General features: G+C 33.0%; 2 protein-coding genes and 1 long non-coding RNA gene across 5 annotated transcripts; 1 reads left to right on the forward strand and 2 right to left on the reverse strand.

Moving 5' to 3' along the window:
* Positions 1–6865: 6865 nt before the first annotated feature.
* LOC122291127 (F-box protein At4g18380-like) lies at positions 6866–7936 on the reverse strand. Its single transcript, XM_043098773.1, has one exon. The coding sequence runs from the start codon at positions 7934–7936 to the stop codon at positions 6866–6868; it is 1071 nt and encodes a 356-aa protein (XP_042954707.1).
* Positions 7937–9083: 1147 nt separating this feature from the next.
* LOC122291863 lies at positions 9084–10762 on the forward strand. Of its 2 annotated transcripts, XR_006236785.1 has the most exons (3): positions 9084–9562; positions 9780–9884; positions 10025–10762. It is a non-coding gene; the product is annotated as an uncharacterized LOC122291863 (long non-coding RNA). The 2 variants fall into 2 exon arrangements; XR_006236784.1 differs by having other exon boundaries at positions 9084–9884.
* On the reverse strand, positions 10534–15649 carry LOC122291862 (serine--glyoxylate aminotransferase-like). 2 transcript variants are annotated; one of them, XM_043099886.1, is made up of 6 exons: positions 15490–15649; positions 13290–13572; positions 12485–12769; positions 11428–11794; positions 11034–11244; positions 10534–10856 (listed from the first exon to the last, which is right to left on the reverse strand). In XM_043099886.1, the coding sequence occupies exons 2-6, from the start codon at positions 13492–13494 to the stop codon at positions 10719–10721; spliced, it is 1206 nt and encodes a 401-aa protein (XP_042955820.1). In that variant the 5' UTR covers positions 13495–13572; positions 15490–15649; the 3' UTR covers positions 10534–10718. The 2 variants fall into 2 exon arrangements, with proteins under 2 accessions (XP_042955820.1, XP_042955821.1); XM_043099887.1 differs by having other exon boundaries at positions 13290–13586; positions 15490–15613.
* Between the last annotated feature and the right edge of the window lie 154 nt (positions 15650–15803).

Below are 15803 nucleotides of genomic sequence, written 5' to 3' on the forward strand. Positions count from 1 at the left end.
ATAAAAGTAATTGTTTAATCATATATTACAAGAAATTATGTTAATTTGTAAAATTATTTTTTAAAATTTTTTATTGTTAAAGCATTTCTTTTAGCTAAAAGCACGTGTTGATTTAAAATGACATTGAAACAAATTAGATTGGGTACAATTGCACAAATGAGTCAATAAAAGAATTAGTAGTACATTTAATCTAATAGCAAGATGGGGCGATGACGCAATATATACATATGCATGCATATATATATATATATTGTGTAGGACCTTTCAATTAAATATGTTTTGTTATAAATCTATTTATATGATCATTTTTAACCATCAATTAAGACTAATCTTTAGCTATTAATTAAAACTATTGAGTCATCAATTAAGACTTATTTTTAATCATTAATTAAGACTTAAGATATACCTATTTTTTTGTATTCATATATATATGAGTATCATTTACTTGTATATGATCAAGTTTTTGTATTGAATAAAAATTATTTCTCTTGCAATATTATTTCTCTTTTAGTTTCATAACACGTTATCAGTACGAGGTTCTGTTGATTCTAAAGTTAGTGGTCTTCTACTTCAAGTAAGTTTTTTAATATATTATTTGCAATCCCCAATGTGAGTATTAAATATTATATTCCTTATTATTACTTGATAAAATTTTATGTTTATTCACATAGTTTATATCTCAGTCATATCTATGGTAAATTAAAATTTCCATAACTTACATTTCAGTTATATCTGTGGTCAATTTTTATTCACATAGTTTATATACAAGTTCTATTTATTTTTTTATACTTGTTATGAATTATTGATGATAAGATTCATTTTGTAATAGAAATGGAGCATCTCTGAAGGATTGCCCTAAACCAATAATTTTATTTGATATCTCATAATAATAGATCTATTGATTCTGTGAAATAGTTTAAAGGAGTGATACATATATCAAAAGATCGGAATCCTTCCAAAAGCTCATTATTATTAATGAACCTGAAGTTGTATAATTGAAATTGTATAGAGAAAAACCACTAAAGAATATATGTTTAAAATAAATCCCTCAAATGTACTCCTGAAGTAGCAATATTGAGTACGAAAGTTTACAAGATATTCTAAACTTATATCTTGTCTTCTAGTGGCTGTACAAAATAATGAGTTTTTATTAAGAAATCATTAGTCACGTCTTACTAGTTCCACATCATTCCCTGAAGTGAATGATATTGGATTTATATCATTATTAGAAGAGAATAGTGCATTTTTTTTCCAAATAAACCAAGAGTTTGGACATGGTAATGAATATCTTTATAGTACTTCTATGATTTCGATAATTTCGGACCAGAAGCTCATATTGGAAAAACTATCAGCTTTCTCTTTGAAATAATATTATACAACTATTGAATCAAATATTATGATACATCAAAAGTAATATGATTCAAAATATTTGTATGTTTTTCATAATTATCTTGATCATCCGAAATCAATTACATAAAATCGAATAATTTTCATATAGACGTCTATAAAAGAACCAGAAAATTCTTTTCCTATAAAGTCTTCCCACCATGAGCAGAAAGAAAAATTTGCTAGAAGCAAATAAAATAAAATAATTTGACGTTATCTTAATTATTATATGTGAACTGGAAGTTCAGATGATAATTAATTTATAGATACAATAAGATAAAAATGTCTCATATTCTATCTGCTAAAATCCCAGCGATGATTTAAGTCCTCGTAGGACAATTAAGAAATTTAGCAGTCTAATGAACATAAAAAATGTCTAAAAACGTGTGAAACCTATTGATACAAAAGATAAAACATTCCGAAAGATAAAAACACAAAAAAAAAAAAAAAAAAAATTGGTGCTCCTGAAGAGGCAGTACCCACAAAATAAGCAATAAGATCCATTCAAACTTTTTGAACAAAATTCTCTCATAATAAAAACTTCTGAAGAGTATAATCCTTCTGAAAAGGTTTTTCATGAAATGTCTTTCCTTAAAGAGGGATGAGTACTTGAAAATAACGAGATATCGATACATTTCATGAGTATTGGAGAAATTCCGGATAGAAATAAAACCGTTGTCGACAACGTATTTTTATATAAGATAGCAATTGACATTACCAGAAATAATGAAGAAAATGAGTCAAGAACCGTCGAAAATTACCAACGTAAAAATATTGGCTAAAATAAAAAGAAACAATTCTTGCAGAATTGATATCACTAGTAAAATATTATACATATGGACTTGTAGTCCAAATATCTAAGAAGTGATGCTTGTTGAATATTAATGGGTATTTGTATAAATGAAATAAAAATGTGATAAATAAATCACGAGTCGGTTTCTCACAGAAATAATATTGGTATACTTTTGAAGTGAATGAAATTATATTAAGGTTTTTATTAGCTTGATAGTTACCAAGAGTTTGTGTATACATGATTAACTGCATATTTATATGGATCGCTAGATATGCAATGCATGAAGCATATAGTCCTGAAGTACTTATTCTATCAAGTTTTAAAAATCCTTATATGATCTAAAACAATCCAAACGCATGTGGAATAAGCTATTTTCCATATATTTTTAGTATCTAGATTATCTTTTATTACAGTTTATATAGATGATTTAAATATCATTGAGGCTTCAGAAGAGCTCATGAAAACTGCACATATTTGAAATATAAATCAGAAACCCTTTCAAATTCGAGGGGGAAATAAATAAAATTATTAGTTCTGAAATACTATCTCTTAAATGTAATTAGTATTTCATATTCATATTACGATTTTGTAATAAATGTGCTTTATTAAAGGAGAAATAAAATGGAGCATATAGAACATCTACCAGAAGATAGAAACACAATATGAATAATATCAAATATTATTTTATTATCTCGAAATAAAATTATAGAAATTTGAGGCTCTTCGCCTCATTCTTTAAACGATCTTGCTCTTCAAGAATTTGCATGGCATCTCTGTCTAAAGGAGTAAGCAATCGAAAAGAATAGTCAAGCAAGGATTTTAAATTTATATTTTCTTGCTTTATTGCTCCTATCTTCTTATTGGACTCTAGAAGAAGTCGCTGAATGATAGAAATTTTCTCGTTGAATTTGTCAACCTCACAAGTTTTAAATTGTAGTCGCTGAGAAAATACGACAATGGTTGATGAGTATCGGGTACCGAGACTCACAAGCTCGTAAATAGAATCATCATCTCACTTATTAGTCAAATAATTATTGTATTGCATTATAGCACCTACGATAGAAGCATAAACAACTGATGAATGAGGTGTAGAATACCTCATATATTGGTCACGAGAAGATTGTTGGGCCATTGCAGAGTAAGAATGCAGACTAATTATAGAAAAGTGAAAAATATGAGATGTGAATAAAGATGAGCTGAATATTTTTTTATAGAGAAAATTATGAAAGCATGATAAAATTATATATATTGATAGAGGATATGCTAAACACAGATATCCTAAAGTTATTTACTATGCCATGAAATTAAAAGCAGCTTGCCCCTACTCCATTTGAAGTTGGAGTTTTTTAAATATCCACGGTGAGATTAAATGCAGTTTGTCCTTATTCTCTAAGTATTTGGAGTTCTTCAAATATCCGTTGCTGCTGATCCTGAAAATCACGGGCATACTGTTTTAGCGCCTTATTCTCCTCCTTTGATTTCTTGTTCTTACGACTCTTTGTAGAGAGCTTATAATGCAATTAAGATATTTGATTATTGAGTTGGTTGACCTCATTCACTTTAGCTAATAACCTCTAAGACATGGTCGTAACAGAGGCAAAATATTGAACACTAAGAAATCTTGATTCTGAAACGACATCAGAATAACTCCTTCTAGAAAAATGAATCTCTGCTTTTGTCATAAGAGCAACATCCTCAGGTGAGTAAAAGGAAGAATAAAGCATCTCTATTGCTTCACAGTGTCTCTAGTGAAGTATCTCTCTACAAGGGACAAGAGATGTAGCATCATAGTCCTGCAGCGCCTGACAGCTCTAGAAAAGTTATAAAATCTTGCGGTGCTTGTCTGGTCTAAAAATGTGGCCACCATTTTTGTTGAAAATGGAGGTTGGCGGCTTAATTTTGATAACTTCTCCACTAACTATGTTATTTACAAGAACTCCAGAAGAGCATAACTCCATAAGAGTAGTGAATTTAATGTTAAAATGATCTTAAATCAATATGGTGAATTTGATTACTAAAACATTATCAACTGCATCATTTAAAGAGTTGGTACACAGTATTGAGATGCATCAATGCAAAGACTTTTCACTATAAAGTTTTGAAGCACTTTTATATGGACAAAGCTCATCCCCTGAGTACTCCAATGGTTGTTCGATCATTTGATGAACAGAAATATCTATTTCGTCCTTATGAAGACGATGAAGAAATTCTTGATTCTGAAGTACCTTATCTTAGTGCAATTGAAACTCTGATGTATCTTGCAAATTGCACTCAGTCTGATATTGCATTTTCAGTTAATTTACTTGTAAGATATAGTTCCATACCAACTCGAAGACATTGAAATGATATTAAACATATCATTCATTGCCTCTGAGGTATGATTGATATGTGATTATTTTATCAACATGGATCAAGTTCACAATTAGTTGGATATGTGGATGCAGGTTATCTTTCAGATCCACACAGACAGATCATTGCAATTCATGAGGAGAAATGTGAAATTAATGTCAAGCAGATACGGTCAAATGATAATCTGGTAGATTTATTCACTAAAGCATTACCAACTGCAACATTTAAGAAGATTGTGCAAAACATTAGAATGCGGAGACTTGAAGACCTATTATCATGCACTTTTAAGGGGGAGTAATGTCTTGAAAATTTATGCTGATTGTACTCTTTTTTCTTCGCTAAAGTTTTATCCCATTAGATTTTCCTTTGCAAGTTTTTAATGAAGAAATTTTAAAGCACTTAACGATATACATTAATATTGTACTCTTTTTCTTTCGTTATAGGTTTTTTTTTCCCACTAAATTTTTCCTTGGCAAGGTTTTAACGAGGCATATTCTTTATGTATGGTCATCCAAAGAAAGATGTTATAAATCTATTTGTATGACCATCTTTAGCCATTAATTAAGACTATTGCATCAATTAAGACCTATCCTTAGCCATCAATTAAGACTTAAGTTATACCTACTCCTTTATATTCCTAAATATATGGGTATCATTCACTTGTATATGATCAAGTTTTTATTTCGAATAACAATTATTTCTCTTACAATATCATTTCTCTTTTAATTTCATAACATATTTAAAATTATGGCCATTGAATATAATCCATAGTTCTAGAAGAGTTCATATGTTGAAATTATGAAAACTAGAAACACTATTCATCATTCATCAAGTATTTTTCTCTTTTGTTTATGACCAGTGGTTTGAAGGCAAACTACAAGTTTTGGCTTAATATTGAAAACCATTATATGAAATTAATGATCTTTCACTGTATATTTTCTCTAGATCCAGGGCCTATCTACAACTGAAAAATATTTAATAAAAATAAAGGATATTTAATTATTATCAGTGTTTAGTCCCCAGAAGGAATCTTAGCCCATCTATTCATAGATTTTGTGTACCTGTAATTGCATGTATTTTGAACTTCTACCTCTTTAGCCAGCCATAACCCAGCGCGAGTCTTGTTATCTATCAATCCACGTGTTAATATATTATTTGTTGTGAAATCCATTACAATTTTAAAACATCAAGTATTTTATAATATAATTTAAGGCTTGTGTTGATGTGTAAAAATATGAGACTTGTAGATAGATTTTTTTTTTTCTTTTTATATTAAATTATATGACTATAAATAAGTATAAAATTATTTAAAAGGTCATGATAATAGGTTCTACTTAGTCACTGAGAATTCTCATATGAGAATTTTGAGTTTTAAGATTAAATGTTAAAATATTATATTTTAATATTATTATTATTTTGAGATTTGAAAAAGTTAAGAAAAAGTTGAATTGTTTATTATATTTTATATAGGGATTTGAGAAAGTTGTAATAATAAGATGATAATTTTGTATTTAAGATGAAAAATTCCAATGGCCAAACAATACCTAAGTATTAAGAAATTTAAAATTTTAGAATTCTAGGTCGCTTCCTTTTTTAGCTTTGTAACACTTCAATCTCGTTTGGATATTGAACTGATTTGAGATGAATCAAATATTTTTATAAATAATAATGAGTTGAGATGGTGAAGTGAGTTTTATATGACTTACCTAAAATGAATTTAGATGTGTTTGGATATTAAGATGAGTTTAGATATATTTATGAGAAGTTAAAATAGATTATAAGTTCCGCGTATAAAGAGATGTCGAGTTAAAAAAGTTATGAGTCACACGTATAAAGATATCTTGATTTGAGGTGAATTTAATAATTTGAGAGTTAAGTGTTTGGATGTTAGACTCAGTTTAAAATTATACTAAATTAAATTGATTTTAGTTGAGTATTTAGTATAATTTTAAACTGAGTTCATCTACTTTCCTTTAAAAAAAAAAAAAAAGGAAAATTCCTTCTCAGATTTAATTCATTATAATTAGTAATCAAAGAAGATTGTGTGAGATAATGAATTCAAACAATTAACTTTCCATATATATATATAATAAGAAAATATTATATAATATACTCTCATTCTAGCGCTTTATCTTAATATATATACATACATATACATATATATATATATATATATATATATATATATATATATTCATCCTTGTGACACTATCTATTAATCATTGAATTTGTAATATACGGAAAAACAAAAGGGTTAACGTAATAATTGATTATATGGCACAAAACTCCTGCATATATATATTGTGTACAAAACAAGCGAAAATGCAGCTTTACAACTCAAAAGGAACTCAATTCCATCACAAACTTAGTTTTCCTCTTCACCATCTCTCCCACAGCTTCCCTAAAAACTGCCTTATCTTCATGATCCTCCTTTCCATCCAAATCACCCACCAACAAATCACCATCACTTTTTCCTTCTCCCCACGTCACCCCTCCATTAACAGGCCTGATCACCATAACTGTCACTCCTTTCATGACAATCCCGGATGCCGGAAACTCCATTACCGGCTCGTACCATAGCTTAATGCACGAGTTTGGTATGGGAGTCCTCTCCGTCGACGTCCCCATCGAGTTCATAGTAATATTCCTCAGCTCAACGAGCTGTTCTTCCGCCATGCAAAGCTTCCCTTGCTTGCTTACATCCGTAACAACAACGCTTTGAAGCGTACGGCACTTTGCAACAATCTCTTTCAACAAGTAGTGCCTCACGGACGCAGATACCAAGCAAGATATTGTCCACATTATTTGTAAGTCGAGCACTTCTTCGGCTAAATATGGTTGAAAACATTCTTGTTCTTCTTCATCACGTACTTCGTTTCCAGTGTTCGTTGATGAAAGTTTCTTCCTTTCAAAAGATGTTGCCCCAAGGATTACGCAACTCTTGAGCTCCTGTCCAAATTCAGCTTTCCACTTGAGCAATCTTAATGAATGATCACCACTGTCAAATCCCATGTCACAGCCAATGCAAGGTAGCTCTAAATGCAAAGTCTTTACTCCATTGAAGTTTTTCAAAACTCCATAAGGGGAATGGTATAAGAAATGGTCAGGCTTGAAGTTTGTAGCGTGTCTAGCAAAAATGATATGTTGAAGAAATCGAACGAGTTTTGTGACCAAATTCTGCACAAAAACCTTGAAAACTTTTTTGGGTAAGCCCTCCCCGGGTTTTGGATCAGGTACAACACGAGGGAGGGGAAGAAAAACAGTGTCAATTTGAGGAATAAGAGAAGCAAAACGCTTTGAGACTGAGAGGCATCTGATTAGGGTCTTGGCGTCAAGGAGTTTATTGCAGATGAGGAGGAGAATTGCATCTGGAAGACGATCAAAATGATCTTCTTGGTTGGAATCCATTGACTTGGGGAATAAGGGAGCGAGAGGCAGAAAAGAGTGGAAAAGGTTATAAAGGGTGCTACAGTTTGGTGGCTTTGAAAGAGCGAGACGCGTCTCTTGTCTGTTAGACCAAAGTCCGGAATGGTTACTAGGACACGGTTTTAGTAGGACCAAGTTTCTAAGTTTATAGAGGATGTTGTGGTAAGGAAACAACGTGCTTATCCAATTTTATTTTTGGGGTAAGAACGAAAAAAGAAGTAAAGATCAACAAACTATGGTGCTGCAAAAAGTAGATAAATTTAGTGGATTAGTTGCGTGGCATCCTCATCCTAGGTTGCCAAATTAGAAGACGGATAATGAGTGGCATGAAAGAGTCCCGAATTAGGTGCTCTACTGGATATTATATTCGTTAATTGTGTCTGACATCCACCATAGTTTACATTATTCATCAATCATTTTATTCATTATTTAAAAAACAGAACGAAGCGCTACAAAAATAAATAGATTAAATAAAAGTAAACTCACAAAGTGACGTAGCTTCATGTGATCTGTTAGATCTATTTTATAATAAAAGTAATTTTATAATCTGATTTTGATGTACCACACCAAACTACTTAGTTTTGTAAATTTACTTTTATATATTTCCTTTGTGTTTAAAGTATACGATCTAATGGTATATGATGGAAGTAAAATCAGAGTGACATAACTTCTAGGAAAAAAAAAAAAAAGGAAGAAAAAACCCAACTCTATATTTGTATGGTATGAGAACATTATTGAAATTTCCTTGTAATCCCGTGGAAGAGTTGTAACTTTTCTATGAAACAAAGCTCTATTTCCTTTTAAAGGTTACGTAAAATACATCCATTTTGCCTTTTTACTTCTTGAATTCGTAAAAGCTGTGATTTGAAGGAAAAAGATAAAAAGAAAAAGACATAGCCAAACAGACGAGTGACCAAAATGCACTGCTGACACCTACTAAAAACTAGCACAAGCGATGATTAGATTTTCTGCAAAGGAATCATTGTATTGGTGTTAGCATGAAGTGACTCATCATTTACTTTCAGCAGCTGGTAAAGCCAGTATTGCAGAAGGTTAAAGAGTGGTAGATCTTGTTTAAGCAGAGTCTTACTTTTCACTCCTGCTTTAATAAATTATTATTCATGTGAGTTTTAGATATAACTACTTTTTTTCAAAGAGTGGCACTTCAGGCCAGTCGGGTGTGAAAATAGTTTTCACACCAGCCAATCATCAACTGCCATGTAGGCATCCTAAATGCAATTAAACTGGACCGGCATACACCTGATCGGCCTCTCCTCTCTCCCTCCCCATCTCTATCGTGCTTGCTGTACAGTCCCACTCCGATCTCTCTCTCTGAGTAAATTGCAACCCACCAGTTCGAAATTCATACTTTAATATATGCACATAATTTTTTTCTCACTTCGCCGTAAAATTTTGAGCCATTGGTCTGTAATTCCAAGCACAAAAGGCAACTCTTTTTTTCAAAGTTTTAGCTTGAAACCCATTTGATTATGGACATTATCAAGCTGATTCTATGTTCAAAATTTCATTCATTTGATGGTCACCGATGCTTATTCGAAGATGGGGCTCGACTCTTCTTTCCACTTTCCTTGTGATAATGAAGTACTGGTAAACCATATTGATGACTACTTTCAAACAAAAACAAATCTGAAAATTGAAAATGAAAGATCATTACGTTCTCTTTTGGTGATTTGCTCTGAAAACAAAAACCTCAGAACTTTCGTCTTTCCACCACAATACATTTAAAATCTCTTTTACACTGGAACTCTGTTTTTTTTTTTTTTTTTTTCACTCTTATGTTTTTTTTTTTTTTTTGTGGGTTCAGCGACTCGTTTTCTAGGCAAGGACCAGGGTTCATTGGTTCTTCATTTTCTTTTTTTATGCAATGGTATTTTTATCGAGAAAAAGGGGTTGGAAGAGGAAGTAGCAGGTATAAATGTTGTTTTCCCCCCGTTTATGTCCTTTTATTATGTTCTTTTCCTTTTTCTTCGTGAGCAAACTGAGGATGGGGTTGTTGTTGGTTTAAAGTTATGTTATTTTATGAAGAAATTGTCTTTGGTACTTCAACAGGTTATGGTAGATGATTAACTGTAGCGTGACTGGAGCTATCACCGCAATTTTCTTCCATATTATGAAGTCGGCAACAGGAGGAGCTGACTGACAGAGAATTCGTTGGCCTTCCTTCGGCGTCTTGAGTGCAGATGAGCGAGGGAAAGGGAGAGAAAGAAGGAGAGGGAGAGGTTTTTGGTGCAGTTCCTTCGGCATCTTCAGTGCAGATGGGGGGAGGGAGAGGGAGAGGGAGAGAGAAGAAGAGCAAGAAGTGGATTGGGTGTATGCGGATCCAATTCAATTGCTTTGAGATGCCTACCGTGGCACTTCATGATTAGCCGGTGTGAAATTAACCTCAAGGTTAAAAGGAGTTTGATACTTGCACGTCCTAAAATTATAAATATCATTTCTTTTAATATTCAGCTATTTAGTTTGTATCAATATCCTTAAAAGACATTTTCTAATATTTTAGCAGGCTTGATAAACGTTATTTTTTTAGCGGAGTGAGTTTATAATGAATCTCATGTTCGGAACATAAAAGTAGAAAACATGATTGAACTTAAAGATGTGTACAAATACAGGACGATGCAAGATGCATTGTGCATTAAATAGGGAACGTGGTGAGCCTCAAAAGAGTGCAAGTAGAGGAAATTATACAATTTATACAAGGAGATCAGCTGAAGGAAGCCATGGAAGAAGAAGTGATTACATGGACTTAAATCCTGGAAGGGATGAGTGGGATGTTGTTCTGCAAGTATGCACAAGCTGCACCTACTCCACTACCTAGCTTAACCGGGTAGCCCACATCCTTGAGTATCATCTCCACACCAGCAAGACAACCCAATAATTGCAACTGAAAAAATGGAAAAAGAACACAAGATAAAGCAGGGAAATTCACGAAGCAAATATGTGTTATGAACTGTAATTTCTGATTATTTAAAATGAACTTTTCCAGAAAAGAAAAATATTTAGAGACAGAAAGAAACTAGGTTAGGGTTGTGAAAACCATGAGATTAGAAAATTATAATACCTCATTCAGATTTCCAAGATGCCCTATTCTGAAAACCTTCCCAGCTACTTTGTTCAGGCCCAGACCTAAGCTTAAATTGTATCTCTTCCATCCCCTTCTAACAATTTCCGAACTATCAATATAGGGAGGAACTAAAACTGCAGTCACTGTGTCACTGAACCATTCCTCCTTTTGGGTGCAGTTCTTCAAGCCCCAAGCCTCCACAGCAAGCCTGCATTTTTAGTTTAGAAGGACCATTCGGAATTCATATTAAAAAAAAACATATGGAAGATATACATCACAATGTTTTATATCTTCCATATGTTTTTCTTGCAAGTCAACCATCACATAGGAAGTGAGAATCTCAAATTATCACTTAGTTGCAGAACTGATAAAGATTTAAAATATTCCTCACCTTGTTGCTTTGCCCAGACGGCTATGCCTTGCAATCACATTGTCAAGTCCTTCCTCAAATATGAGATCTAGAGCTGCTCTGAGTCCATACAACAACTGGATGGAAGGGGTGTATGGCCAAAATGTTCCCATGTTGTAGAACTTCAAGTAGTCCTTCCAGTCAAAGAAAACTCTAACTGATTTTGCAGTTTTAGATGCCTCTAGAGCTTTGGGGCTTGCACACACAAAACCAATCCCAGTGGGAAGAGAGAGAGCTTTCTGAGATCCAGTTATTGAAACATCTATACCCCATTCATCCATTCGGAAATCGAGAGCACCTATGGAAGACACTCCATCAACAAGGAAGAGAGCCGGATGCCTGTAGTCATCTGAGAGTTCCACAGAGAACATAAGAACCATCTTATAAAGGAGAAAATCAGGAGATAAGGGATTATGGTATTAAAGTTGTAAAATGACAAGTAAAGTATATGAAACATCTCTATATAAAGATTTAATTGAAAAGGTGATGCAACCCAATTAAGTATTTATACTTTACGTACAGATTGTAGGAAGGGATTTGGACATACGGGCAATTCTATACCCTAGAATTTGGACAAACGTGCAACCTCATGGCTAGTTTATGATAAGGAAAAGGCTCTGGTTAATTTGCACCTATCATCCATGAAATGTGCAGCCAGACACACCCACACTGAGAAACATCATGCGAACAAAAGTACCCAATGATTGAATGATCTTAAAAAACATAATGCATCAAAATATGTATACTCTTCTCAAGCAAGAAGTATCCACTAAAAGAGTTTGCATACTTGACAGAAGAAAACGCTTATCAGTCACCAAAAGTGTTCCAACGGAAAATAGGTTATTTAACCTTTTTAAAATTTACATTTTGGTTTGGGTTTGAAAAATGAATGATGCCATGGCAAAACAAAACTATAACACAATGATGCTTTCAGTTTGGCTGATTAAGCAAGGTTCAAGTGTTCATAACTCCATATGCAAAGGCAGCAATCTTTACAAATAATCTATATCACAAAAAATTCATTAGATGATACACTTACCAAGGATTTTCCTCACTTTTGCCAAGTTGTTAGTAACTCCCGTTGCTGTCTCATTGTGAACAATGCAAATTGCCTTTATGGTGTGTGCAGTATCTGCTGCAAGTTTTGATGCCAGAATATCAAGGTTGGCACCTTGGCCCCATTCACTTTCTATAACATCAACATTGAAGTTAAGGCGCTGCTGCTGATCTATCCAGAGCAGACTGAATTGACCAATGAGGAAAGATACAATCCGATCTCCTGGAGATAACGTGTTGGTAAGTGCACTCTCCCATGCACCAGTACCTGAACAAAAAACAGCATCATTATTTACACTTACATACAGAAAACTCATAAAATTGCGACTGCTATTCCAACCCTGGCAAAAATTGAGCGAGCTTGAAATCACCACCAACAATTTTTCTGGGAATATTACAGAATTAAAAGTATAGATTTAGTATTTTAGAAAAGCACATACAAAGTACCTTTCGTCCTCGAAACCAGAACAAATAAGACTTGAGGAAATTAAACAAGTTATTTAAAAATTAGATTACCTCTAGGAATGATGTAAACAATCAAGATAGCCAATTGTATAATTGTAAACATGTTGTCACTCAAAATGAATTTAAATCAAATGAAATGATACACGTTTCCTTCTTTTGAGATATGGTCATGTTTTAATGCATTAGAAAAGTAAGCCAATCTGAAAATAGAAACTCAATCTTCATGCTGATTAAGGAATGCACTTCAATGAACATGAAATCTTTGCAAGAAAACTCTCTGCAAGAAAAAATAAAATCTCTAAGGATGTCGATGAACACATTACCTGTGGTGGGGATAAGAAATGGAGTCCCACTAGTAGTCTTGAAAATTTTCTTCACATCCTCAAGCAGAGTTTTTGTCAATGCAGGGATAGCTGGAGAGCGGTAATCCTCGTTATTTCTATTCATAGCCCTAATGACAGGTTCCGGAATATTGACTGGCCCCGGAACAAAGAGATGGTTCCTCCCTGGTCCATACACATAGTCCATCTTTCCCCTACTGAAACTTCAATGTGGTATTGAGTTCTCAAAAATTCCTCACGCTTTCCAGCGCCAAAACACTTCCAACTACAAAAACCAACCTAACAAATTAATCTTATATAGCCTTCCATTATGCATTTTTCTCCCAAAACATGCAATCAATTACATGCATAGGACTTTTTGATGCCAAATACCTCATCTATGTAAAACTCAACTGAAGGAAATGAAAATGGTCTATTCAATTGTTGAATTAGTTGTGAATAAGTAATGTTAAGAATTGAAATGGTCCTTGTTATTCATAGTTCTGGAATTATAATTGGTGTCAGGAGTAATATACGGATTTAAGAAGAAGAAAGGCGGATATAAGAACAGGAAAAAAGCGGCACAAACCTCCCAACATTAGAATACAAGTAGGTTGATGAAATGGTAAATTAATATCAGATTTAGGATTCTTTGTCTTTGTGACTATTTGAAGAAAGACTGAAAAATCTGGAAGTAGAAGCGAAGTTGATTACTCTTTCATAAGCATCTGGAAAAATATACATTTGGTGACCCATATAGTCTAAGAAATGGACAGCTCCCTAAATTTTTACTTACTTGGGGGAAAAAACACATGGAGACAAAAGGTTAAAGTCGTGAATTTTTGTTTTCTCAACAATTACAAAAATCTCAAGAAATTTTCATATCCAAACAAGCTGATTAAACTCCAACATAACAGTGTTCCTACAAAAATACCTGAAAGACAATAGACCTTTTATTCCTGAAAGGTCCAAGGAGTACGTAGGCAGTACCAAAAATACACAAGTGAGACACATGCAAGCACGCAGGCACATACACACACGAAAGAGTATAATTATAGCATTATAGAGGCCTCTTAGTTTTCCTTCATCACCTCCTATTAATTAAGCTATTTGAATTCAAGACTCTAGTGGGAGATTAAAAACTAAATATCTCTAAATATTATAGGATCACTTATCACCAATCTTTACAACCAATTTAACTTTCCCCCTTAAAAGATATTAGATTCAACCAATATGAAGAGATGGCAATTGCCATAATATTACACCTGTAAAATAAGGATTGTATCTACGTTAAGCATCCAAAGGTTAATGGTAACAAAAAAATGGAAAAAATAATAGAATTTTAGTAAAGATAATTTTATATTGTTTACTTAAGAAAAAAGGATAATTTATAGACTTCGGAAAGACATTAGTTTTGTTGCAAAATACGTAGTAAGGGCAAGCAATTTTATGAGTGTTTTCCATTGAATAGAATAAATGACGTTAAGCGGAAGTGATTGAGTCGCATAGGAAAGTGTTAACGGAACTCTTTGTTTAGTTTCATATCCTTTCAACTGAAATCTCCAATAAATCCACTTCAAGATAATCGATAACCATAAATGAATAGATAGAACTAAAAACCAAAATAGATGATCGTTAAAAAAATTAATTGAAGGACCACAGTTCAAAATTCACCATTCCTTAATCTGCTCTTAACTTCTCCATTAATTTAATATACCAAGAAAAAAAGAGTAAAAAACAGCTTGTCATTGGAAAAAACACTGATGAAATTACAAAAGTCCAATTTCGTCAGAAACAAGTTTTGCCGGCCCTCTATTGATGCACCCCCAACTTCCGCAATAAGACAAAAAGAAAAAGGTCGAAAAAACGTTACAAAGTTTTTCTTTGTTTCCTTTTCTTTTAGACATATTTTGGGGTCAGTAGAATCATAAAATTTCAGCAGGAAAGACACACACAGACTCCCAGGTAGGTACTTATAAATATTGTTGATCCCAAAAACTATAAAAAACTAAGACCGTAATACACACATACACATGAACGTGTAAGAACAGAAACATATATATACACATAACAAGACCATGTAAGAACAGAAACATATATATACACATAACAAGACCATGTAAGAACAGAAACATATATACGTACATAACAAAACCGATATATCAGACGAGAATATTTTGTGTAGAAGAACAAGTGGGATTACCTGTAAGATTGCACAAAATCAGTATGCCTGCTTTCTTTCTCTCCCTCTAGATAAAGTTTTGCAGAAAAGGCTAAGAGGAATACTCTGAACCTTGCAATAAGGCAAACGTCAAAGAGAGATTTTGTTTTTATAATAGCGCGGGAGAGCCAATCAACAATGGCTGTGGACCCTACTTATGCTTCTGCGTGGCAGATAAGAGAACCCCGAATGACCCCCCATCTTGCGGCTAAGGTCCTGCTTGTGACGTACAGACCCTCGAGTCTGCATGGGATTTGCACCTTATAATTTTACTCAACTCCTTTTTTTTCTTTTCA

This window comes from Carya illinoinensis, chromosome 13 (assembly GCF_018687715.1).
Source record: "Carya illinoinensis cultivar Pawnee chromosome 13, C.illinoinensisPawnee_v1, whole genome shotgun sequence".
In the NCBI taxonomy this organism is placed as follows: domain Eukaryota; kingdom Viridiplantae; phylum Streptophyta; class Magnoliopsida; order Fagales; family Juglandaceae; genus Carya; species Carya illinoinensis.

Excerpts from the sequence above, each read along its gene's own strand:
- LOC122291127 (XM_043098773.1), bottom strand. The coding sequence starts at position 7,936 with ATGGATTCCAACCAAGAAGATCATTTTGATCGTCTTCCAGATGCAATT.
- LOC122291862 (XM_043099886.1), bottom strand. The coding sequence starts at position 13,494 with ATGGACTATGTGTATGGACCAGGGAGGAACCATCTCTTTGTTCCGGGG. Across the intron at positions 11,795-12,484 it reads AAAAGTGAGGAAAATCCTTG|ATGACTACAGGCATCCGGCT; the intron begins GTAAGTGTATCA and ends TGGAACTCTCAG. Across the intron at positions 11,245-11,427 it reads CGTCTGGGCAAAGCAACAAG|GCTTGCTGTGGAGGCTTGGG; the intron begins GTGAGGAATATT and ends CTAAAAATGCAG.